The following is a 13,139-nucleotide window of genomic DNA, read 5'->3' on the forward strand; positions in this document are numbered from 1 at the left end:
AAAGTAGGAAGTAGCAGCAGCAGCCGCACAGCTTTAAACTCAGCTCGTCTTCTCACGAGATTTCACCAAAAATTGCTGCCAAACCTCACCGCCATCACCAACTCCACCAGCAATGACAGGCCCGACATCAACAATACGGCGGCGCGCGCAATCCTCTCTTCTCACAGCCTTCTCTGTTCACAGATCGCCACAATGCAGATCATTCTTCGCCTTCCCCGGCACCGACTCGCAGGTGCAAAAAGTCTCCCTCACCCGCACTCTCCCATACTCGCCCTCCCTGCTCTACTCCGTCGTCTCGAACGTGGACGACTACTCCACCTTCGTGCCTTACTGCACTAGCTCTAAAATTACACAGCTCGACTCCGCCTCCGGGCAGCCGTCGCGAGCGATGCTTCGCGTCGGGTGGCAGACTTTTGAAGAGGAGTTCGAGAGCGAGCTCACGTGCGATGAGCCAAACTCCGTTATCGTATGTATCTCTCCAGCACCTCACCGGAGCCAATGCTGATATCTTGTTCTCATAGGCCGAGTCTTCAAAGCATTCTCTTTTCAAGATCCTCTACACAAGATGGCGCATCTTCCCCGTCGCCCCGACCCCCACCACATCATCCACACAGTCATCACCAACATCATCTACCTCCCAAGGCCGTCTCGTCCTCGACCTCAAATTCCAATTCGAAAGCCCTCTCTACAACGCCGTCTCTGCGCAGTTTGCGCCCGCCGTCGCCCAAATCATGATCGAAGCATTTGAAAAGCGAATGGCTACCGTACAAAGATTAAAGCTGCTCGAAGAGAATAAGCCGAAGCAGACCGGCGTCGCGGACGCCACTTCCACTACAACTTCTGCTTCTGCTGCTGTCAGTGGGGGAGGTGCGGGTACTTCTAGTAGTTAATAATAGACTGTGTTTTATGTACATTCCACGTTTATTTTGATTTGCATGGCTCCAATCTTACATCTCCATACATACGCCGTACATTATTTTCTCGTTCTCTATCAAAACAGCCAAAACCCATGCTCAAAACAAAAAAACACGAAAACATGCTCGACCTACAGATCCTCAACTTTTAGCGTCAACACCTCATCCATCTGCCTCAGCACGAAATCAACCAAATAACTCTCCTCCACCAAATCCGTCATCCGCCCGAAATGCCTCTCCGTGTACGGAATCAGCGCGTCCAGCGTCCGCTTGATGTCCTGCACCTCCAGCAGTTTCTCCGGCGGATAACTCACCAGCACCACATGCAGAATCCGCTGCGCGACCGTCGCCGTCCGCGCTTTTGTGTTCCAATCCCGCACGCGGCGGAGCAGCCGAGCAAGTTGCTCCGGCGCAAGCGACGAGAGCACGCCGTCGACCTCGCGCAGGCCGGTAACTGAACCGGGCTCGTGGTGGTCCGTCATCACCGTGCGGAAAAGGTTCAGAAGTCGCGCAGGGTGATCGAGCGAGAGCGCGAGGATGATTGCGTTTTTCCACTCCTTGCGGAAAATGAAGTTTGCCAAATCTTGCTCTTTCTCGACTAGCTCCTCTTCTTCCTCGGCTTTGCGCGCGAGCTCTTCTTCTGTGATATCGGTCCAGAACGTAATCACCGAGTCGCCGCCGCCAGACGCAAACACCTTGTCATCATTCCGGGCCGCAAGAGACCACACTTTGTCCTCGTGGTTATCCAGTGTCGCGTTGCACTCCCCGCTCTTCACATCCCACACCTTGACCAATCCATCGCCACCCGCGCTGACAACCTGCCGACCCTGGCTGATGAAGATCGATTTGAGCACAGAGTTTGTATGCCCTTCAAAAGTCTTCACGCAGGTGAAATCGCGAAGACTCCACACTTTGACCGTCTTGTCGCCACTACCAGTAACCACGAACTTGTCGTATGCCGAAAACTTCACGCTCCACACACCTCGCTTGTGCCCTCTCAGGATACCCACGACCTCGCCTTCTTCTGAATCCCAGATCTTGACCGTCCGGTCCTGCGAGGCCGTCGCAAACAGCTCGTCGTTGGGCGAGATGTCGACCGCGTTGATGTCCTTGTCGTGCGCTTTCTTCGTGTACGCCGGCTTTGCAACCTCAATTACCTCCCCTGAGCTTGACCCCTTCGCTGGCTTCGGCACCGCCCACTGCTTCACCGTCATGTCCTGCGAGCCAGTGATCATAAACCGCGGGTACCCATTATTCTGCTCCACTAATCTCGAAAGCGCAACGCCGCCGACCGACCCAAGATGTCCACGGAAAGTAGCGTAGAGTTTAAACGTATCGTCTTCAGCATTCCATCGCCATATCAGCGCAACATTATCCTTTCCCGCACTCGCCAGCCAAAGCCCGTCCGCCGACGCGTCTATCGAGATCACAATATCAGTGTGTCCGACCAGCACGCTCGACGACTGCGTCTCAACCGACACCACGCGCACTTCGGGCGAATTCGTTGCCAGAGCAAGGAACCCAGAGTTCCCAGTCTCGTCATCGACGGGCCCGACGTAGGCCAGATCGATGATTTCACCATTATTACCGCACAGCCGGCGCGCAACCGGTAAGTCTTTCGACGCCAGATCGTGCTCGATCAAGGTCTGGTCCGAGAGCACAGAGATCAGGCTCGGCCACGATGGGAAATAAAGAATCTCAGACACGCCGACTTCCTCAGTCGTGATAATTTTTTCCTGCTCCGGCGTCACTTCCTCGCCCGTCGTAGGCGACCAGAGACGGACGATGCCCTTCTCTCCACCCGTGAATATCAGCTGCTCGGTCTTCCCACTCAACGTGCCCGGTGCAAGAAAGCCGACCGTTTCGAGCTGCTCGAACGCAAGAATCGTCTTGACAAGCTTATATTTTTTCAAATCCCACACATTGACGACCTTGTCCCGTCCACCACTGATCAGCAACGACCCGTCGACGCTAAAGTCGATCCCCCGTACAACGCTAACATGTCCTTCCTCCAAAATTGCGACGCATTTCCGCTTGACTAAATCCCAAACCCGCACCTGTGTATCGTCAGACCCGGTCGCGAGCTGCCACCGCGTGCTGCCTTTCTGACCAAAAATTCGAATCGCACTGATGACCCCGGTGTGGCCGCGGAAAGTATGCGTGTTGGATCCGCCTGCGATATCCCAGACTTTGACGACGCCGTCCGCACCGCCGGTCGCGACGAGCGTCGACGTGCTGTCGATGTGCATGACGATGACGGGACCCTCGTGCGCTTTGACTGCGCGCACAAGTTTTCCTGACGGAAGAGAGAAAATTCTCATTTGCTGTGACCGCGAGCACACGACGAGAAACTGCCCGTCTGGTGAGATTGCCAGTGTAGTAACTTGCTCGGTGTCCTATACCAATGTTAGCCTCAGATCATCCACCCTACAACCTCACATAGGCCTTCGTCAATACACCCCAAACAAGCAAAGCACAGCATACCCCAGATATCTTCTGCAGCCGTTTTCCGGTCCGCAAATCAGAGATAATAACATCCTCGCCATACGCAGTCGCAAGCGTGCTCTGGTTCTCGCACACAGACGCCGCGCCGCCGGTGAAGAACGGCTCCATAGCCTCGTGCGCGAACGCGGTCTTGAGCATCGTAGCTGGAGTTGCAGAAACCATTGCTGCCTCCTTCTTCCTTCAGTTTTCTTTTTTGCACAAATATCCTGACCGTTGAACGCGGGAGAGGAATCAACAATAGAAAAATCAGAGCTCGAGCAGGATCTTTTTCTAAAAAAAAAATATTCCGAGGCTCGTTGGGAGCAATTAAGGTTTATTGCCCTAACCTGACATGATTAGTAACGGATTACGTGCGCAGAGTCAGTCTTTTCTCTTCTCCCAACACGTTCAGTTCAGAGCCGATCATCGACTGCCATCTGATCTGATTGTCTTGTTTGTCTTTGAGTCGGAGACATCTGAGACTGAATTTAATCTCGAGAAAGTCATTGAGGAACTTCGTGGTTTCGTCTGTTCTTTGATCTGTTACTGAGTTCACCTGCGTAATCCCAGCTGCTTGTCTATTACTCATATGGGTGACTTCGATTCGTTACCTTGACCTGATTTTTACAGCCTGCGTGTTTGGTCTACCTGTCTACTGTGCGGGGATCAAATATATAGAATGAAATGAAAGGATTTGTTTTTTTTTTCTTTCTTGGTTTTCCAATACGGTATCGCCGCGCGCTCTTACAAACCAAAATACAAAAACAAATCTGCTCTCTGCTAAGAAATATAGAAACGACACAATAAAAAGACAATAAACGAAAAAGTAGTAAAGCAACAAACAACTATAGTAAAGACACAATAAAAAGACAAAAAGCCAAAATAAAAACCAGAAAAATAGCAAAGCTACAAAAAACAAAACAAGAAAAGAAGAAAAGAAGAAAAGAAGAAAAGAAGAAAACAAGAAAACAAGAAAACAAGAAAACAAGAAAACAAGAAAACAAGAAAACAAGAAAACAAGGAAACAAGGAAACAAGAAAACAAGAAAACAAGAAAACAAAGAAAGAAGAAAAGAAGAAAAGAAGAAAAGAAGAAAAGAAGAAAAGAAGAAAAGAAAAAAAGAAAAAAACAACAAACAACAATACAACAATAAAACAATAAAACAATACAACATGATAGTACAGTACAGTACAGTACATGAGCACAACAGTTGTCAGCACAACACCAGAGCAGCAGATACAGAAAGACCAGAAACAGTAAGAGCGCGCATAAAGCGACTGGTGCCAGGATCGGGAAGAATGCATTACGCATACTCTCAAACAAAAGACCAAGCCCCTGCTCAAGAGTTATGTGGGACTCTGCGACTCTCTCGAAGTCGCCATACCCACTAAAACCCGACTTCACCCAGAGGACAGTTATTGACTGCCCCCGTATCGGTGGACTGTCAACGTTGCGCTTGAACCGCTTGGTCGTGCGGACTCTCTTCAACGACCGTCGCCTCGGGGCTCCCTTGCGACGGCGCGACTTACCAGCGCATGAGTTTCAGAGACGCGTCAACGAAGACGTTTTGAATCCAGTGAGCAACCTGGCTAGAGAAGAAGCTCACTAGATTGGCCGCTCTGACCAACCACGCCGATCCTGTGCGCCAGGATCGTGGCGCGTACGGGCCGACCACGCAGAGGGACCGGGCCGACAACGGTATTGCAGTTCCTTTGAGCGCACTCGCCCGGTATCTGCGCATGCGGATCGTTAACCAGTCCGCTTGGTTCGAGTTAGCTTCTCTCCCCTACCTTCTCTCGCATGCATGTCACAACGCCCACGCGTGGGAGAGCGTAACCGGACAAACTGGTCCGGCATAAGCTATTCTCAAACTTCTCGCAAAGACCTGCCAGAAGGCTGATCCTACCTGATGCGGTATATGCTAACCTCAGAGAATGCTACCTGAGATAACTATCCTCAAGAGAATGCTACCTGAACCACTCGAGCCACTTTCAGATGATGCTACCTACTGCGGTGTAGGCTGGTCTCATACAGAGAATGCCATCCGCGCGGTATAGGCTACCCTCTGAAAATGCTTCTGGAACGGTAAAGGCTACCCTCTGAGAACGCTATCTCCATGGTATAGGCTACCCTCTGAAAATGCTACCTGCACAGCATAGGCTGCTTTCTGGTGTCTCCACGAGTACCACGCGCAACGGACTGCCACAGAGCGCTGATCCTACCTGCTGCGGTATATGCTACCCTCAGAGAATGCTACCTGAGATAAGACTATCCTCAAGAGAATGCTACCTGAACCACTCGAGCCACTTTCAGATGATGCTACCTACTGCGGTGTAGGCACGTCTCATTATGAGAGTGCCGCCCGCGCGGTATAGGCTACCCTTTGAAACTGCTTTTGGAACGGTATATGCTACCCTCTGAGAACCTGGTATAGGCTACCCTCTGAGAATGCTACCTGCGCAGTATAGGCCGCTCTCTGGCGTCTCCGCGAGGTATCACGCATGCGAAAGAGGGAAGAGGATTAAAACCCACCCTATTAGCCCTCGCCCACTGTTTTTGCCGTCGAGAGAGAGAGCCGGAATGCCGATCATCTCGATCTATTGCCGGGAAATAGACCAGATAGCTGATGTGAAACGGAAGTCGGGAACCTGTCCGGGGCCTGGGGGAGGGGGAAGGGGGGGGGGGGGGGGGGGGGAGAAGAGAAGGGAGAAGAGGCGGATTCGGGCGGGCGCGCGCCTGGTGGAATGGGGTTTCTGGTTTTGGCCGAAAGTACACACGCCTGACGCGTAGGCCAGGTCGTAATTGTTTTCTGTTATGGTAGCAACTTTATACTTTGCCGGTTTATATTTGAGAGTTAAGCTGTATGACCTTGAAATCTAGATCTATGTGAAAACATCATGCGCCAATTTTAGTCATTCATTCTGGCAAGACCTGAATAATCCGTATATACATAGTTTTGCAACCTGCGGAATGAGCGACTCGAGATGGTGCATGAGTGCATGCAAAACTCGAAGAAGTATGGCTTCCATGACGACAGTGAGTTTTCAAAATTACGATGGCAAAAACTAGAGAATTTATACAATATGGCGGTTTGTGCTCTAGAGAGCAGCAAGGAGATCTCGAACGCGGTTGAGCGCGAGCTATACAGCCGGCCCTGCGCCAGATGTCGGCGGCGTGAATGAGTCCACTTATGTAACGAGACTATGGCTTGCGACGCCGGAGCTAACACCTGGCGGACCGGAATTCTACGGCTGGACTGCCCAGACGGCGCGTCCGAGCCGCGGTATGATTTGGCAAACTACTGGAACGACGTGGAGTCGATGCTGGCGTCAATTCTGGACAACAGTGATCGCGGGGTTGGAATGATAGACGAGTCACCGTTTGTGGGATTGGAGCAGTTCTTTGCGGACGGAAGGTATAACGACAGCATGTACACCCGAAGGAGGGGGAGTTATAAAAATCGGATGAATTTGAACGAGTCGGAGCAAGTGTTGCCGATGATGCATGCAAGAAAGTACGGAAGAGTCCTCTCTAACGCTTTGTTGCCCTCAACACTGCCTCTTATCTTCAGAGTGTTTTGAAACCTGCTTCATCCAGCGACAGTGTCGGGAATAGACAACTGCGAAGTATTTCGAGACTCTGTTGAGAGGAACTTTGGAAGAGCCCGTGATTAAGGTTTATAGCCCTAACCTGATATATCTGTCAATCATTAGTAATGGGTCACGTGTCAGTGTCAGTTCTCCCAACACGGATAGTGCAAAGCCGATCATCGCCTGCCATCCCGTCTTCTGGAACACGACACACACACCTTCGCTGGAGACTGAATTTAATACTGAAAAGTCATTAAAGAACTGCGGGGTGCTACTCTGTTCTTTGATCTGATATTGCATTTACCTGCATAATCCCAGCAGCTTGTCTTTTATAGAAATGGGTAACAATGGAGCTGACTCTCTTCATGGGCAACAACGGCAGCGGCAACAGCTCCAAAGCCGGACCAACTCGCCGTCGCAAAATCACGACCTGCAGATCGTGCACCATCCGTCGCGTAAAATGTGACCGCCAGCGTCCAGAGTGCTCGACCTGCAGACAGCGCGGCGATAAATGTGAATACTTCCAGCAGCCAAGTAAGCGCGAGGTGCATCAACTCTCCGGCGACAGCAGCACGAGCAGCAGCATCAGTAGACCTGTTGCTGACGACAGCCAAAAAAGCGGGTCGGACAGTATCTCAAAATCTAAACGGAAGAAAACGGCGAACGAGGACGCGGCAGCCAGCGCAGGAACAGATACAGGCATGCTGGCTGTAAATCCCGAGACCGGTGTTGCGCGCTTCGCGACCCCAGCTTTCTGGCCTCATTTTTTCCCAGACGTAAGTCTCTTTTGATCCGATTCCCAGTTAAGCTTGAATAGTTTTTGCTAACCACAAGTTATCGCGAAGATTCAAAAAGCCCAAGTTTTACGAGAAAGCGACCCCTTCGGCGTACGCCGCAGCCGCGAGAGTAGTGAATTTGTGCTGCTTCGCGAGCAGTTGCTTGCATCGTATCTTCCTGAACGAGCAACATGCGACTCGGTTTTTGAATTTTACTGTGATTGGATTCTACCATTTAGCCCGATTATCGCGCGACGGGATCTAAAAGCTCTGTACGCATCTTTTTGGCGGCAGCGGGAGCAGCAGCAGCAGCAGCAACAGCAAGCGCGACCACAACAGCAAGCACAACAGCAAGCGCAACAACAACAACCAGAGACAAAACAAGTTCACCCCCATTTCTTCGCAGTGGTATTCGCAACGCTCTACTGTGGCTCATTAGCCTTGAGTGCGAAAATGAGATATGTCCGCGGCGCACCGCGACTGCTAGACTACGACCCTCTCGAGGCCGAGATAGCGGTCTACCTACGCGCGAGCGAGTCCGCTCTTCAGATCTGCGAGTTTGCTAAACGACCCTCTTTAATTTCGCTCTTGGCAGAGGTCTGTTTGCAAACCTGCCGACCGGCCGAGACGGACACGTCGGCGACGTGTCTGATCTCGCTGTTGATTCGGGCGGCGCAGACCATGGGCTTACATCGGGATCCGGAGCTGTTCAAGGCGAGCATGAGTGAGTCAGACATGCGGCTAAGGCGGAATATCTGGTACAATCTCAAATATCTTGACCTGGTGACGGCGTTTATCTGCGGTCTTCCGCCAACGCTGAAGGATCGTGCTAACGACGTGGCGCCGCCGAAGATTGGAGATATGCTGGACGAGGACGCAATTTTTATGCTTGCATCATTATCTGTCCAGTACTCGATCTGCTCGCGAAATGAGATTACCGAGTATTTCGAGCGCTCTAAATCGTCTGAGGAGCGCTTAGAGGCAGTTCTAAACCAGATGAAGCTGTCATCGGAGCAGCATCTTGAGCACGTGCGGAAGGCCTCCTCGCTCACTTTCTCGGAGCGTTCGGAGGAGGCGGATATAGACCGCCTGCGCTGGTTGAAGGAGTACATGATATATATTACGACGACTGTGCATGAGAAGACGAAGCTGCTGTTGCTGAACTATCAATACCGACTCAAGTGCGCGTCGTTGAACGTACCACAGACCGCACCGTCAGAAGATCCGGAAGCTGCGTCGATCTGGGAGCAATCAGTGCTGTCGGGTCTACGTGTGCTCAAGTTCTGCAACTGCAAGACCTCGGAGATGGCACACCCAGAGGTGATCTGGTACGAGACGAACTACCCGCAATTCCACTCCATAATCACTGTTTTGAAGGATGTATGCTACAATCCGCACCGCAAGCTCTGGGTCACGTACGACGAAGTCCTGGAGTGCGCGGGGATGCCCCGAGAGAGGTTCGTTGAAAATATCGATGAGCGACTTGAGAGTGCGCGAGAATGTATGCAAAACTCGATAATGCTGGGATTTAACGACGACAGCGATTTTTCAAAGTCGCAATGGAAAAAACTCGAGGATTTATACGCTATGGCGCAGCGGGCACTAGAGAGCAGTAGCGAGATGTCGAGAACGAGCGCGAGCGCTACAGCCGGTTTCGTGTCTTCAGATGCCCGTACCGCGAGCGAGTCCACCGCCGCGTCGAGCCTATCGATTTCGACGCCGGAGCGAATATCCAGCTGGCCAGCAGCCTTCGGTGGGATTGCGCAAGACGGCGCGCCCGAGCCACGCTATGATTTGGCAAACTACTGGAACGACGTGGAGACTATGCTGGCGTCGGTTCTAGACAGCGAGGATCGCCGGACTGGGTTGATAGACGAGTCGCCGTTTGTGGGGATGGAGCAGTTCTTTGCGGACGGAAGGTATAACGACAGCATGTATACCTGAACGAGAGAGAGGTGTGGGGGATGTCGATAGGCGAGTCGACAACAGTCGAATGAAGTCGAATTAAGTCGGAGAGCAAGTAATGCCGATGACGCAAGCAAGTACGCAACCCCGCCAGTCTGGCAGGTCGTCCACACCTTTTTCTCGCCCTCGACGGTGCCTCGCATCTTCAGACTGTCTCGAGACTTATTTCATCTGGCGACAGCGCCGGGAATAAACAGCTTCTCAGCGTTTGTTTATTTTGTTTGCGCTGCTGGAGCAGTGCCTGGCTACAAGCTTCTCGCTTAGAAACCTATTTAGTCATGACGTAAATATGACGTAACGGAGCCAAAGTCTGTCTGCGAGAGGTTTAGCTGCTTCGATGCCGACAAAAATACAAAAAGATGTGGTAGATGTGACAGCATGGCATGTGACTACAACCAGCGCGTTGAGGAGGGACGATTCGGGGTGTGAATACGCGGGTGGGTGGGTGTGAAGCAGAATGTGATGCCGAGACGGAATCCGATTTGCTCCTCCTCGGCATGCACGGCTCACGGCTCTTGCTGCCCGAATTTTGTAAGAGTAACCAAGTACTTGCATTACTATTACACTGATACACCATCACAGCTATTACAATTATGTAGAAAATTCACCCAATGCTTCTCCGACTCTCAAATATAAAACAAAAACAACATGCATAATGCAGATGATATTAAGAATTACCATGAAAAAAAACACCACAGAAAAAACAAAAAGCACGTTTTAGGACTAGATCATATCTTCCTCCTCTTCCTCGTAAATTAATGCCAACGTTCGTCTCTCGCTGCCCATCGACGAGGCACTGCCATGTCTCCGATGGGTAGATGCAATCATACTTCTCCTCTGCTGCAGTTGTTGCTGCTGCTGTTGCTGCTGTTGCCGACTAAACACATAGTCGTTGAACGCATACGCGCTTTTCAGCGACGCATCGTGGTCGGCGGGAATGTACGACGAATGCCGTCTCGGGTTGACACCCTTGAGATTGAGCTGCGGCAGCGAGGTCGGGATATACGACGGCTCGCACTCGTCGTCCCAGAATAGCTCTTCGCCGGCGTCGGCCGCGCAGCCGAGGCTGAAGACGACAGTGCTGCTGCGTCGACTGATGCCGCTGCTGCGACGACTGTCGATACTCGACGACGAGCAGGAGGAGATCGTGCTCGCGTTCGACCGCGGCCGACGGAGAGGAAGCACGGGTTCGCGCTGGAACGGAGGCATGGCGCAGTCCATCAGCTCGGCTTCGGCGAGCGCGATCGCTTTCTCGGCCACGGCGCGCGGAACGGGCAGGCCTGCGCGGCGGAAGAGAAGATCGGTGTCGATCACGGAGCCGCCTTCCATGTCTGTGTAGTCTGATGCGTACTTGCGCACCGGGGTCTTGGACCTGCGGTGAGCGAGGCGGTGGAGGATGGAGGAGGAGGAGGAGGATGATGAAGAGGAGGAGGAGGAAGAGAGGGAAGAGAGGGAAGATGCAGAGGTGAGATCGGTTTCGTCATATTCAACTGCGATCCGTTAGAACATGTTCAGAAAACACCACAGTAGTTATAAAAAAGACATACCATAGAGCACATCAAAGACAGGGAGTTTCCGCTTCTTGACCGCATTGGCAAGCGCAGTAGTACTATTTCTCGAGATCGGCATAACCGCCGCTGGCTTGCGTCCGAACCTGCCGAGCGCGACGAGCCGATTGAGCTGCGATCTGGTTCTAACAGCCTTGCCATCAATCAAGAGACCGACGCCCGAGTTGCGGGTGAGCTGGAGTAAGGAGAGGAACGGGTCTGCGTCGGGAGAGAGGATGGGCAGGCCGGTTGTTCTTGAGAGGCTTGCGGCGTAGACCGGGGTGTGGAGGAGGTATGCGCCATTTGATACAAGTCTGATGCGGAAGAGGACGGTTTCGTGGGACGGAAGCGTTTCTTTTTCCATTTCTTGGTGAACAAAGTATTTTAACCAGACGGAAGCTCTAGGAGGTTTTAAGAGAAGGAGGGGAGAGAGAAAAAAAGGAAGATAAAGATAGATGAGGAGGAAGGGGGAGCACAGAGCCGCACAAAAGGCGCACAGGTGCGACACAAAATTGGGCCAAAAATAGCAATCTTAACAGTTAAACTTTAATCCTGCCCCTGGACCGATCTCAAACCGCTGGCTCGCTGAAACATTGTCACCACCCGCTAGAGATAATGCCGACTTTGCCTACTCCGGATTCCGAGTCGCTCCTGCAGACGCTGTGGGAAACCCACTGTGCGCTTCTGGTTGATAGCAAATGTGGTACTAGTAGCGGTAGTAAAGACGTGCAGGATGTGCAGAACGACGCGGATTACCGTGTCGCCGAACGCGCCTGGTACTGGGAGTCCCTTTCGGCAGACTCCCGTACGCAGCTCGCGCAGACGCTAAAGTCTGGTCCATTAGACGACGAGCAGAGAACTAAAGCGCGCTCAGAGTGGCTTTTGGGCGGGCTCCAATACCTTTTCAAATCACACCGCAAACGCACGGCTGTTAATACCCGACTGTCAAGTTATCCCTCATCAACCTTATAGCTTTTTTTCGCTTCTGTCTTGTTTGTTGTTATATACGAGAAGAGTGTGTCTGAATTGTGCAGTCCGGCTGGGGGATTCGCGAGAAAGCCAGCGTCATCCTTAGCACCGGAATAGTGATCCTATATCTTAGATCAGCATCAACAGATACAGCACAGTTTTTACAGCAGCAGTAGACTTACGTTTTCGTATTCTCGTCATCAGACTCTAATTCTGACGAGGAGACGAAACCATCATCGCTGTCGTCAGAAACTGGCTGAGCTTGCCCTTTCTCCTCTTCCAGTTTCTTTCTTTTCTCTACTATCTTATCGTGTAGTTCTGCTTGCTCCTCCGGAGTTCTGATAGACGTCAGCACCAAAATAGAATAAGATATGCAAACAATATAAATAATCGCGTCATACCTGTCCTTCTTCTTGTTCTTGATCTTCCAGAACTTTGCCTTTTTCTTTTCATGGCTCCTCCTCCTCTTCCTCTTCCTCGTACCTTGCCCATCAGTCCTAATCTTCTTCTTCTCGCTCGACAGAATGTTATGCTGATACACTGTCCTGCCGTACACATTTGCCAACTCGCGTGCTGCAGCCCCGACAATGCCGACCGCTTTCGCGATATCAGGCCCCGCGCCCTCGACGGTGAATGTCGGGTTGAAATCCCCTCCGTTTGCCCGCTGATTCACACGATGCACGGGATCAAACCAGTCCGTAACAAGGGCAATTGCTTGCAGGCGATTGGTTTTCTTTATGACCTTTAGTAGTTGGTAGTTCTCCATTGCTGCTGTTGGCGATGCTGCGGTGCTTGTTAGGTTGAGTTGAGTGAGTGTTAAAATCCCTTTGCTTCTCCTCCGCCCTAACCCGACACGCGTCTATTTGATATCTGATCTCGCTCGCTTCCACAGTT

General features: G+C 51.7%; 6 protein-coding genes across 6 annotated transcripts; 3 read left to right on the plus strand and 3 right to left on the minus strand.

Moving 5' to 3' along the window:
• Nucleotides 1-22: 22 nt before the first annotated feature.
• Nucleotides 23-907, plus strand: BZA70DRAFT_284156 (dehydrase and lipid transport-domain-containing protein). Its single transcript, XM_064913561.1, has 2 exons — nucleotides 23-466; nucleotides 522-907. Exons 1-2 carry the CDS (start codon nucleotides 113-115, stop codon nucleotides 888-890), a joined length of 723 nt encoding a protein of 240 aa, XP_064766259.1. The 5' UTR covers nucleotides 23-112; the 3' UTR covers nucleotides 891-907.
• On the minus strand, nucleotides 908-3,723 carry BZA70DRAFT_260713 (WD40-repeat-containing domain protein). The gene is made up of 2 exons (XM_064910882.1): nucleotides 3,399-3,723; nucleotides 908-3,310 (listed from the first exon to the last, which is right to left on the minus strand). The coding sequence occupies exons 1-2, from the start codon at nucleotides 3,579-3,581 to the stop codon at nucleotides 1,046-1,048; spliced, it is 2,448 nt and encodes an 815-aa protein (XP_064766260.1). The 5' UTR covers nucleotides 3,582-3,723; the 3' UTR covers nucleotides 908-1,045.
• A 1,023-nt stretch (nucleotides 3,724-4,746) lies between these two features.
• On the plus strand, nucleotides 4,747-5,735 carry BZA70DRAFT_269473 (uncharacterized protein; the record flags this gene model as incomplete). Its single annotated transcript, XM_064911215.1, is given in 4 exon segments — nucleotides 4,747-4,974; nucleotides 4,994-5,230; nucleotides 5,418-5,483; nucleotides 5,553-5,735. The coding sequence occupies 4 exon segments, from the start codon at nucleotides 4,747-4,749 to the stop codon at nucleotides 5,733-5,735; spliced, it is 714 nt and encodes a 237-aa protein (XP_064766261.1).
• Nucleotides 5,736-7,335: 1,600 nt separating this feature from the next.
• Nucleotides 7,336-9,708, plus strand: BZA70DRAFT_269474 (uncharacterized protein; the record flags this gene model as incomplete). Its single annotated transcript, XM_064911216.1, has 2 exons — nucleotides 7,336-7,764; nucleotides 7,834-9,708. The coding sequence occupies 2 exons, from the start codon at nucleotides 7,336-7,338 to the stop codon at nucleotides 9,706-9,708; spliced, it is 2,304 nt and encodes a 767-aa protein (XP_064766262.1).
• A 744-nt stretch (nucleotides 9,709-10,452) lies between these two features.
• BZA70DRAFT_297387 (uncharacterized protein) lies at nucleotides 10,453-11,709 on the minus strand (the record flags this gene model as incomplete). The annotated part of the gene is made up of 2 exons (XM_064914563.1): nucleotides 11,277-11,709; nucleotides 10,453-11,219 (listed from the first exon to the last, which is right to left on the minus strand). The coding sequence occupies exons 1-2, from the start codon at nucleotides 11,638-11,640 to the stop codon at nucleotides 10,453-10,455; spliced, it is 1,131 nt and encodes a 376-aa protein (XP_064766263.1). The 5' UTR covers nucleotides 11,641-11,709.
• A 553-nt stretch (nucleotides 11,710-12,262) lies between these two features.
• Nucleotides 12,263-13,138, minus strand: BZA70DRAFT_85666 (uncharacterized protein). The gene is made up of 3 exons (XM_064915476.1): nucleotides 12,647-13,138; nucleotides 12,428-12,583; nucleotides 12,263-12,367 (listed from the first exon to the last, which is right to left on the minus strand). Exons 1-3 carry the CDS (start codon nucleotides 13,009-13,011, stop codon nucleotides 12,277-12,279), a joined length of 612 nt encoding a protein of 203 aa, XP_064766264.1. The 5' UTR covers nucleotides 13,012-13,138; the 3' UTR covers nucleotides 12,263-12,276.
• Between the last annotated feature and the right edge of the window lies 1 nt (nucleotide 13,139).

Source organism: Myxozyma melibiosi (assembly GCF_037950935.1).
Source record: "Myxozyma melibiosi strain Phaff 52-87 chromosome Unknown BZA70scaffold_13, whole genome shotgun sequence".
Classification (NCBI taxonomy): domain Eukaryota; kingdom Fungi; phylum Ascomycota; class Lipomycetes; order Lipomycetales; family Lipomycetaceae; genus Myxozyma; species Myxozyma melibiosi.